The sequence below is a fragment of the Anser anser genome (assembly GCF_964211835.1).
Source record: "Anser anser genome assembly, chromosome: 2".
Classification (NCBI taxonomy): Eukaryota; Metazoa; Chordata; class Aves; order Anseriformes; family Anatidae; genus Anser; species Anser anser.
In genome coordinates, this window is record NC_139721.1 from 24,998,681 (window position 1) to 25,010,700 (window position 12,020).

Sequence of the window (12,020 nt, forward strand, 5' to 3'; positions counted from 1 at the left end):
CGAGTTTCTGTGCACTGCTGAAGCCTGCTTTGTCTGCAGCAACCCCACCTCCCTTCCCGAGGGAACAGTGAGGGGAAAGAGAATGCTCGGGAGGTACCAACAGAGGATTTAAGCTCTAACTTTTAAGCTCGACTGCCAGCAGGCGGCAGCACCAGCACACCTGACATAGGGTACAAGCCCCTGTGGCATTTGGAAGCTTTGAAGCCCAGTTCCCAGCCTGCTTCCATTTATGCTTTGCATTGTTGAGCCATCTGGTCTGTTCATAACTGTGACTGCACGACAGAACACACTCTTGAAACGAAGAGAGCTCCGTGAGCTCCACCCCTGGCAGAGCCACTACTGCATTCTATATCAAGCCAATACACGTGGATTTCTGCATAATTGATCATTTTATTGGAATCTATTAAAAGACATTTGTTCAGATCACCTGTTCAGCAGGCAGTTACGCTGTTTCTGTTCACTGCATACATACTGAGCAAGTCTCCAAGCAATACATAAATACTATTGTCTGACCCCATACATATGCATCTTTACTACAAAAAGCAGCTTTTCCTCAAAAGTTGTGTACATGGGACCAATATTCATTTCTTCTAGCCATGACTTGTACCAAATCCGTATCAAGAATCATAGGTTAAATACATCAATACAAGTAATAGAGCTTTAACAGTAAAAAAAAGTAAGAAAGTTAAATACTGTAACAGCTTAGATACATACTGCATTTGAATGATAGAAGAACATGGAGTCTACTGACCTAGCTAAAGACAGGCACCAAAACACAACATACAGAAGCAATGTCAACAGCCAGTACTTGTCTAAGCATTTTAGAGTTCCCCTTTTCCCTTCAAATAAAGAAGGGCTGTTCACACCTTGGATGCAAACTGAAGATATCATTAACCTTACAGCAAAGTTGATCCTGGTATTTTCGGGCTGGGTAAAGAAAGGCATATTAAAGCTGCAGGCCACTAAGTACACACAGCACTCGTGAGTTTGAGGAGTCAGTGTTTACTATAGCACAGGTTCGTTGTTCAAGCTAAGTGTACCCTATGTAACTGTAGGCTTAGCTGGAAATATTTGCATTCAGTGGAAAGTGCCACATTACTCAACTAACCAAACTAAGCTGGGCTTTTTTTTTTTTAAAGTGTTTGTGTTTTCTTTTTCAATTGGCAATGAAGGCTTAAGGAAGTTATTTTAACTGGAACACCTCTGTGAAATCAAATATGCTGACCTATGATTGATCTAGAGTTTCTCCAGAATTCATGAGTCAAGTTACAAGTGTTCTCTCAGTCACCAAGGACTGGTATTTTAGCCAGCATCTCAATTTTTAAATTAAGGGCAGCTGAAGAGGAATCTGTACAATGTAACATATCTAAAACAGACGCAATGACGACCTTTAAGTTAGTTGTCAGTCCCTACTTTGTACAGTTACAAGCCCAACAACTTGAGGCACACGAGTTTAGTCCAGGACAATACTTTTTAGGTTCAAATTCAACCACTACAAGCCAAACAGACCCGTTTAAGAGACTGCCATGTGGTAACATTCTGGACTGTAAGAACATGCATACACCAGCTGTCCAGAGAACCAGAGCTGCTAATAAAGCTGCGAGAGAAAAGCCACTAAACATACACATGCATGCCAGTTAGTTTCCCCAACTAAAACCCTATGTACAAGCCATACTTCATTTTTTGTAATTTGTAGTTTTTAAATCTGACATTCTTACAAATATGTGTTCAAGTGCAAGACATCCATTATGTGACCACTTGAAACAGCCAAAGTAAAAACGAGTGCAAATTACAAAGCCACAATGAAGTTAGTAATGATTTCCTGATCTTTTCAGGTGAAGGTTTTATCTTACCAGATAAGTAACACCAGACAGGGTGGAGTACATGAAGGACATGACCTTTAGGAAAGCCAACACAGTCTTGACTAGCAACAGACTCTTTTTGAGGAGTCTGAAAGTTCCTTCATCCTGAAGTCCTCCACAAAGTTACTTGATATCTTAACTGCATGTTTTAATGTATTATTGCCCTACAAGTTGTGCAGAAACCCACAAGCCAAGAAGCTATTGATGCACAGACATTTAGAAGTCACTGCGTATAAAGATATGATTAAACCAGAACAGAATCTCAAGTATTGATTATGGCTTAGACCTGCATTGAAAGTCAACACTTAGACAAATATCCTTAAGCAAATGACATTGTCTATATGAGAGTGAGATAACTTTTTTACATTGAAGACCTACTCGGTTAAAGTCATCCTCCTACTTAGAGGAAAAGGTTGTCGATATATTCACAAATAACCACACCTACTCAGCAAGAATTAGCCCTGTAAGAATTCAACGACATTCCTTGTTACTCATCTTTTAAGACAGTGATATTTACAGATGTTAACAGGCTTTGCTTCTTGAACAGCCAGATGTTTGGTAGTTAATTCTTAATCCTCCCTTCCCTCCCTCATGCAACTCTGCCAAATTCAAGACATTGTTCTAGCAGCATTCATGAAATCAATAGTGCAAAGTTATTACAAAAACCTCTTTTCCCCAAACTGTGACTTCCTCTTCAAGTTATGTTAGGTCAATAGCACTCCCCCTCTATCTAGAGCTCCATGGGAAGGCAGGAACAATAGATTATGTTGAATCTAGCAAGCAACGAGTTTGCTCACTTATTGAGTTTGTCTGTTTTTCCATCTGCTGCTCGTACTGGCCATTGTTACAGCTTTGGTAACCAGGTCACTAGATGAAAATTCACAGTTCCTCATTTTGACATGCACCTATAACATGCGAGTTGAACTGCACCACGATAATCGTAATGTCATCTCTATACATTCGAGCCAGCTCTTCTGGAAGACTAAGCATCTTGGACAGCCGCTCGTGATCCACAGTGCCAAACTCGTTATTGCCCACTGCGTGACGGATCAGGTGAGTCGCTGCGTTCTGATCTTCAAATACTGAAGAGATCCTCGCTCTTCTTTCTGTTAAGAGACCGTGCATCTGTCCCAGAGTCACCTTATAACCACCAACAGCTATGGGCTGCTGATGGTGAACCCCAGTGAGGTACTCCCCTACGATTCTAGCCACATCTTGCCTGTGCATAGTCTCCCACAGCCCATCTGTAGCCAAAACCAGGAACTTATCCTGCGGCCTTAATTTGTGATGGATGACCTCTGGCTCAGCTGTGAGGTAAGGGGGAGTGTGATAATTTGGAGGAATAAACTTGGTGTATTCATTGTCGTTCAGCTGATCCGGGCCCGACTCAACCACTCTCTTCTGTAGTTCAATACTCCACTTAAACTTCACATCGCCAAAAGCTCTGAAAGGCATCAGCAGGCCCAGGAGACGGTCTTGTTTCACAAGACTCTTCTCTTCAGACTTCGGATGCTCCGTTTTCACCCGTTCCACTTCGTGTTCGTTTTGTGCGTTGTGGTCGTAGGAGAGATTAACTGCAGACCAAGAGCCATCTTCTTCCTGAACCCCGAGCATTGCCCTGCTGTCACCTGTGTTTGCCACATGCAAGTCAACACCATCCACGTGGGCCACACAGGCAGTTGCACCAGAAAATGCTACACGCAGAACTAGGTAGTTGAGAAAAGAATTTGGATCTCCTACTTGAGCTTCCAGAGAAATATCATTATCAAGCCTCTTAAAAGCATTAATTAAAGCTTCTTTCACATCAGTAGTCTCTCCGCTATTGAGATCGATCAGCTCCTGCCAGTAAGTCCTCAGACTATTGAAGTAAAGCTTGGAAGCTTCTTTGCTGAAGTAATCATTGGGATGCTTGTGCCACTGCAAAATAGGCAACAGAGCTCTACCGCTTTCCACAGCATTTTCTATTTCAAGTAAAGTCTCATGAGGTAACAAAGAGACAGCAATGTAGTAGAACAGTCTCTCACTGACAGCTTGAGCACAAGCACAGCCTGCGTGGCCATCAAACACACCCAGAAGCATCCCTCGTGTCTGTAAGCAAGTGGCAGCACTTCTCCGGTCTTCGATTGGAGCATTAGCAGGCAACTGGTTGCTATCAAAGCCAAGGACAGAACTCACATTCTTGCCATCAAACTCTGGGACTTTAAAACTGTATTCATTTGCCTTCAGGATGCTGTTGACCTGTGGAGGAGTGAGGTAAAATCTCTGTGGTGTAGAAGCATAATCCCTCGCATGAATAAAATGATTAAAGTTCTCCTTTGGCCTATAAAGTGCTGCAAATCTCTTCTGAGGCGCATATCTGAAGTGACCGTGAGCGAAATGAGAGGAAAAGCAACACAGATGTTTATGGTGGCAGTAACAAACAGTACTGCATATTCTGCTAATCTCACAGTTACGAATCAATGGGAACAGATGAGTTGGCGCTGGCATGGCATCAGACAGCAATGGCAGCCTGGAGCTTCGGACTGGAATTGCTGAAACACAAGAAAACAACTGTGCTTAGGGGGACAGCTAACAGATTTTTCCCCAGAAGTCTGAGTTAAGACTTTTACAGCCCCTAAACAAAGTTGCTTAAAATATGAAATAAACAGAAGAGGAAGAAGTGCTTGTTTACACAGCACTGGGCTACAACAAAATAAGCTGCATCATACCTAGAAGCTCAGCATAGATGCGGTAGCTCTTACAGCCACTCAAATAGCAGTAAGGAAGTGACAGCAATCCAGACAGACAATGCAGCTCCATGTAAAACTTCAGGCAACAATTAGCACACAGCAATGCAACAGAGCAGCGCCATGCTCCACGAGGCTTCTACGGAGGTTTGGTTTCCTGCTGCTCCTGAGATCCCAACTTGACAGAGCCGGATGTGGCACAGGAAGATGCGGTCTTTGTGAGACCGAAGAGATAACACGTAACACTAAAGAAACACTAACATAACACTAAAGAAACAGCATCCAGATGACAGACAACCAGCACTAAGATGAAGATGCTTTGGATGATAAAAAGCAAGCAGCAGACAGCAGACCTATTTTAGGCAAAGAGAAGCCAATAGCAAGTTTTGTTCCTTCTCCCCCCTTTCACATGCAAAACTGCCACACTTGCATAACATCATGGTGTGTGTATATATATACAAAGCAGCCACAGGAGTCTAGGTGATAAATTTCTAGTTTGTCAGATAAAAATATAAGTGGTAGAAAACGTACATCTGCTACTAACAGCTGATCTACCTCAGCTTTAGGATTATAAATTGCTAAAAAAATCTAGTCAGTTGAAAGACTACATACAACCTGTGTTTTCTTCCATCACTAGAACAGAGCCACGCACACTAACCCAAAGCTAGATCAGTGCTACAGTAAAGTAACTACATTTAGTGCCCAAGAAAAACACTAATACTTTGCCATACATAAGTTTCCCTAATAATTTTTAATTCCTCTAGAAAAAACTTATTGTAACATCACATTCCTTGTCCCCATTTCCATACCCAATCACAACATTAGCACAAGCACTTCTTAAACCTCTTATTCATTATGCTTCATTCTCAGGTAGCATTTCACAGCGTGAAACTAGAAAAAAATCCAGTGGGAAAAGAGCAGAATTGCATTCTTTTATGCAAAGTGTACACAGTTAATGGCAATTCGCTTTTCTCCTTCCATCTTCTATGATTCAGTTTCTTTATGATTAAGTTTCAGCATAACTGCTTCTTCTAAAAAAAATTAGAGTTCTTATACAAGGCTTCTGCAGCCCTAAGTGTTGTTAGGCACTAGTTTCTCACCTATTCTCTGCTTCCCATTGATCAGAATTCTGTGGCAGTCTATCAGCTGAGAAGTATCTAGAATAAACACATGAACACACCCCATTCTCTGTGTTGGAAGAGAAGGAAGCAAGCAGTGCTCTTCTCTCCAAGCCTGCCTCTTCTCCTTAGGATCGGACCCTGCTGCTTTCAGCATTTTACATATTTTGTGACTGAGAAAAGTAAAATTCACGTTTTACCATTCCACTGGCTTTCTCACATTGTATCTTCATTCCCTGAGGAAGTGCTTGTCAATCTGAACTTGCACTAACAAAAATTTCTTGTCCACTGACCTCTCCCAGGTCTCCTACTGACAGCTACAATGCCTGAACAGGCCAATTTTCTGTGGTTCAGCTACAAGGGAGAGCTTCGGTCACAGTCCTGTGGACCCCGGCCAGCTGCCCATATACTCAGCAGCAGTGCACTGGCTTGAACTTCCAGGCTTAAGCTAAATTTATGCTAGCCTTTGGCTTCCCAGAAAGTGTCTTTCTCCAGCCCAGACTTCATATGCACACAGTATGACAGAACTGAACTGCAACTCCAAATATAGATTTTGAAGTCTATTAGTGCCTTCTAATTATACAAGAGCTATTTTGGTAACAGTCATGTATATTTCTTCACATGACATTTAAAAGCAACAACTTTGATTACAGAATGGGATCCTCAGCATTCTACAGACATGTCAGGTCTACAGCAGCACCTCGGATCTCACACTGGTCTCCTGCTAGACTCCTGCTGAGGCAAGCTGCCCTGGCTGCTACATACTTGAGCTCAGTGCTGACCCATACACGGTCTACAGCTGTTCCGACAGCTTTGCTGTTGACCCATGATGAAGCAAAATTATAAGTGTACTGCTGGCCCTGCAGTGCCACTAGAAGTTATTTTGCTTCTTTTCTATCCTTGTTTTTTTAGCAAATATTTAGTGAAACCTATGAGGATGCATGAAGAAAATAGCCTCCAATTTTCCACTGCCTGTATCTCTCACAATGAATCCATGCCAGCTTTTACAAATCTGCTTTGTGTGCCTGATTTTAGACCCAGCTGATCAAGTCAGAGAAATTCCAAGTCTTCCAACATCAACTGAAGCCATTCCAAGTCTCTCCCATTTACCCCTGCAACATGGATGCCCAAAACAACAGCACACTGCAGCTAGCCCTGAAGTACTTAAAGACCTCAAGTAGATGAAGATGATTGGACAAAAGATATGAAGTAGAAATTTTACTATCCAACCAAGATTTGTCAAGTGATTGGTATCAAGACAGTGTTTAAAGCCTCTTCAGACCCAGAACTGGGTACAAATACTACTTCCCAGGCCACAGACACAGCAAATAATGAGCCAGATGGTCAGTTTATGGGTTTTGTAGTTCTATACTGATAAAACAGAAGCATATTACTCCCTTCCTTTAACAAGGGCTTACTACAACTGTCCTACGAAGGCCACTTCATGCTGCTCTGCCAGGCTCCTCCAAAACACCTCCTTAACCACGCTGTCAGACACTTGACCTGAAGGCTGCTGGAGAGGAGGGGAGAAGGAACGAGGCAGGCTCGGCGCGGCCAGGAGCCTGCTGCCGGCCGGGCTGAGCCCCGGGGACCCCCAAACCCCCCCCCACCGGTGCGAGATACGTACCGATCCGCCTGGGCCCGGGGCACACACACATTCTCCTGTCACAACAAGAAGCCGCCAACATCCACAAAGCAGAAGCCCGGGGCGGGGGGGGGGGGGGGGGGGGGTGGAGGGAGGGAAGGAAGGGGGAGAAAAGAGGGCGAAGAAGCAAAGGCGGAGAGGTTGTTAGAGAAGACGGAGCGCCCCGGGGGGACGCCGGGAGGGAGGCACAGCACACACGCAGCCGCTCCGCGGACACACCGAGCCGCCGCCGCCCGCTCCCCCGGGGCGGGGCAGGGCAGGGCCCGGGTCGCCCCGCCGGCCACCGCTACCCCCCCCCCAGGTTAACACGGCAGCCCCCCTCGCATCCCCCCGGCCCTTCCTTCCTTCCCCTCCACGCCGCCGCAGACCTGGCTCACCTGGCTCCTTCCCGGACGGCCGCAGCCGGGAAAGCCGCCGCAGGCACCGCCCCGCGCACACCCACACGCGCCGCCGCCGCCGCCTCACTGCCGAGGCCGCCCCGCCTTGCGCCGCTTTATATAGGCTGCGCGGCCCGCGGCGCGCCCGCCCATTGGCTGCCGCGGAGGGCAAGGGGGAGCACGTGACGCGGAGGCTCGGCGGCCGCTGAGGCGCGCGGGTGGAGGCAGAGGGGGAGGGGACGTTGCGCGCGCGCCGCGCGCAGGGGCGCGAAGGCGGGAAGGCGGCGGCGGCGGAGCCACGCCCACTGCCCCCCCCAGAGGGAGGGGGAGGCTGCGGGGGGGGGGGGGGGGGGCGATGGCTGAGGCGATTCCTGAGGCGGTGATCGTGGGGCTGCCCCTGCCCCGGCCCCCGGCTCTTCCCGGAGCTTCTTCTTCTTCTCACCATGTGTGGTGGAGGCCCTGTGCCCGGCCTCCTGCTGGCCTGCGGTGCCCCGCCGAGGAGCTGCAGGGAAAGGCGTGGTGGCTTCCTCCTGGGTCAGGAGGCAGAGCCCTGTCATTGCTAACCGTTAATAAAGCTGAAAGCAGGGGCGTTGTTAAAAGCTTCCGCGTGGCGTGCTGATTTTTGAGTCCGAAGTGACTTTAAAAGAGGGAAATGTGCTCTTCTGTCCCTACCTTGAAATGCTCCTGAGGTGCCTTCGCGGCCACAAAGCCTGTTCATGCTGCAGGAGGCCGCCAAAGCCCATGGTGCAGCATTGGGGGTTTCTGCTTCACGTTTGTGCCCCTGTGTTTCAGTGACACCAGCCCCATTTCTGGGAATATCATTGTTTTGGCAGCTGCTGCCAGCGAGGAACGGCCTGAGGGCAGCAGCTGTGGGGCAGGAGCAGCCCTTGCCCAAAGGAGCAGCGCCCTTCGTGCTGACCAAGGAAACAGGCAGCAAGAGTGGCGGCCTTCCCACCCTTCCCCCCCCCCCCGTTAGATACAATCCTGTCCCCGTTCCACATCTCCAGAGCAACAGTCAGGTTTTTTTGAGATGCTTTGAGCCAGCCTGGATTCTCTGCATACATTTTTCAAAAGCAAGAACAGCATAAATTCAGCAATGTTTAGGTTTCCTTGAGCATCTCTGTTTATAGGTGCGTGTGCCCTCATGCCTCTAATTCTAGGGTGGCCAGGATGCCTGCTCTGCTGTGCTGTGTGGCGTTGGCAGCAGATGTGCAGCTACCTGTGAAGTGTTGCAATAAGCATTCCTTTAACAGCTGTAATGAAACCATAATTTTGACTATATTTTCATTTTTATCCAGCTTTGGTAGGTTGTTTACAGATGTATACAGAAATGAGGAGAGGAAACAGGAAAATCTCTGTGTGTATTGCCCAAAAGACTCAAGATATCTAATTAGGATATAAAAAAGTTCTGCCTGGTGACCCTGTATATGAAAACCAGCTGGGAAGGTATGATGCCATCCTTGAATATACAGGTCTTCCACAGTAGTAGCTGAAAGCACAAAATATTAAAATGACAGTTTATTGGTGTTCTGGGTAACTTTTGTGACATTTATTTATCTAAAAAAGTACACCATCATCCTCTCTTTGAAGCCCATTTTAAAATAAAAAGCAAGTTAATGGTATCTGACAGACACCATTGCACATAAAATACTTCATTAAATGGCATGGGAGATGAATAATTTACATTCTTTTTCAACGGTAGCACATGGATAGAAATAGATTGGCAGGGTCTGCTGTAACAACAACCATTTACATCATTTTCTACTTCAGCAAGAGTGAGTGTAAAGCGCCCGAGACTAGAAAGTTCCTAAAGACTACGTAAGAAGGCACAATTGAGGCATCCTCTTTCTCCATCAGAAGATAAAAGCCTGTGGGAAGGCAGACCTGTGCCCGGGTCTATTTAAGTGATCGTTGTATGAGCAGATGCACAGAAATGGGTTGGGATGAAGTCACCACTGATCACCTCCTATTCCCAACTGGAAGTACGGGTTTTGTAGGGTGAATTTGTGTTTGACTTCTGAAGAAAATGTCACTGCCTGTAGTTATCTACGGAGAAAAAAAATCCACAAAATAATTAGCATTTAGCAATTTTGGTCTTCAGAACATCTTGTGACCATTAATTCCATTCCCCGTAATATGCTGTGAAACTGCAAGGTTAAGAGTTATGTCACCCTGTTTATCTTATTCATCCCTTTTTCTTCCTGATTTAAGGCCAGAAGAACTACTTTTAGAGCTGGTTTTGGAGGCCGTGGCTCCTCGTCTGATCGTATCCCGTTGATCCCACATATCTCCTTGACCAAAAGATAGAATTTGTATTTTAACATAGTGAGAAGAGGAGAAAATTCGGCCTTCGCGTGTAAATCCTGCAAATGAAAGCTGAAATGCTAAAACTTGGCTGACATTTTGGTCCTCAACTGATACGAGCGAGCTGGCGTGCCAGAAGCTGCGCGTTGCAGTCTGACTGGAAAGTTAGGTTTGCTTTCTCCTCACCTTGGTGCTGCCAAGACCTTTCTGTGCACTTTGAGTCGACCGGCCGCTTTGCTGATTTTAAAGAAAACGTGTGAATAAAAACACGCGGCTGCGCGTTTTGGCATTCGCATCGGGTACTCGTGGAAAAGCAACTGCTCGCAGCTACTTCAGAATACGTGGAGTCTCCCTGTTTCTCTGGATGCGGGGTTTATCGGCGGAGTGGGACGGCACACATCCGTTCCTGTCTGCTGTATCTGCTGCCAGCAGTGGTAATTCTGCGCTGCAGCCGATAGGCAGCCATGCATTATCACTGCAGCTGAACTGCTGCAGTAGTTACCCTCAAGCTTTCTCCGTAAGCTTTCCAGAGAGACTGCATTACAGATCGTTGCAATAGGGTTTTGTTTTAAATCCAGTGTTTGTAATAGCCTTCTAGTTTAAACAAGTTTTTGTGCCTCATGTATAAATATTGTATCGGTTCAGTTGTACTGAAAGCCGGTTCAGGACTACAGGGTAATACCTCGATTGATTTTATAGCCCTTGACTGCTTAACGTTTTAACAATGTCTTTGCACACAGTGTTTCCGAAATGCCATTGTGCTGCTGTGCCTAGTGAAAAGAGCAGTCGCCTATAAAACCTGTCTCAAAATCGTATGCACAGATCAAACACTTCCACCTGGCATGCTGGCCAGGAGCACTAAAAAAAAATAAAAAATAGAAGAGTCATACAAGTTTGGAAAGCCAAAAGAAAAGGGGAAAACAAGGCAGAGAAACATGGCATGTACTGAATAAATAGGAAGGATAGGACAAGACTAAACTAATCTTGTCACCTTTCCTGAAAGCACCACAGAAGCAATGACAGCAATGTAAGCCTGTTCCAGTCATTTATTTTTAGCAGAAATCAGAAGCATTACGTGGCAAAAATAAACGTGTCATTAGAGCTCGAAGCAGACAGCATACCTGCAGACAGCGATGGCCTGTGATCTTCATTCAGACTGCTTCAGAAAAAGGTTTTGGCTGCACATTTATGTATTCTGCTGCCCTCTCAGGGAGCGTTTGCTGCGTACGGTGCATTTGTCCTCCTTCCACGCAGCTGGATGCGGCAAATGTTTCTGAAGTTTTACGGTACGCCCTACAAAAGGTGACTTTTTAAAAATGTCTCTTAAGAGAACCAGCAGCACTGAGCCACCTAGTACAGGAGGTTCGGCTCGGGTGATTCCTTTCTGCCTGCTGCCTGTTCCAAAATAGGCGAGGGGAGGCCGGTGGGGAATCCCAGAGGCAGCTGCTGTCAGGGCCAATTTTGCCATCGCTGTGGGACCCAAGGATGGTTCCACTTATTTCGTCTCCCTGGAGGCTCTTCGTATCTTAACGCCCCGTTCCTTTCCAAAACGAAGCAGTTGGGATCCAGTGTCCCAGAGCCAGGATAATCTAGGGCAGGACCTCTGGAGGTCCCACAGCCCAGCTCCCTGCTCGGAGCACGGCCACCTGCACAGCTCAGTGAGGCTGTCCAGGGCCTCGGCCAGGCCGGTTCTGAACACCTCTGAGGACTGAGACTCTCCAGCCTGCCTGAGCCCCAGTTCCCATGCTTCACCACTTGTTTTGTGAAGATTTTTTTTCCCCTTAAACAGGCTTTTTCTTGCTCAGCTTGTGTCTGTTGCCTGTTGCCCTTCAGGACTTCCTTGCACCATCCTATCATATTCCTCAGATCTCATCAGCAGATAATTAAATACATTTTCTTGCACTTTATAGGAGCTGTGCTCTAGCCTACGCACTTCATCTGGGTAGATCTTTCAGGATTTGGTATCCAATTTGAGGAATTGTGGTGGT

At 46.3% G+C, this 12,020-nt stretch overlaps 1 protein-coding gene across 4 annotated transcripts; it reads right to left on the bottom strand.

Moving 5' to 3' along the window:
• Positions 1-370: 370 nt before the first annotated feature.
• On the bottom strand, positions 371-7,885 carry PDP1 (pyruvate dehydrogenase phosphatase catalytic subunit 1; the record flags this gene model as incomplete). Of its 4 annotated transcripts, none has more annotated exons than XM_083824780.1 (2): positions 371-4,393; positions 7,729-7,885. In XM_083824780.1, one exon carries the CDS (start codon positions 4,347-4,349, stop codon positions 2,742-2,744), a length of 1,608 nt encoding a protein of 535 aa, XP_083680906.1. In that variant the 3' UTR covers positions 371-2,741. The 4 variants fall into 4 exon arrangements, with proteins under 4 accessions (XP_083680906.1, XP_083680905.1, XP_083680908.1 ...); XM_083824779.1 differs by having other exon boundaries at positions 7,720-7,834; XM_083824782.1 differs by lacking the exon at positions 7,729-7,885 and adding an exon at positions 7,334-7,394.
• Between the last annotated feature and the right edge of the window lie 4,135 nt (positions 7,886-12,020).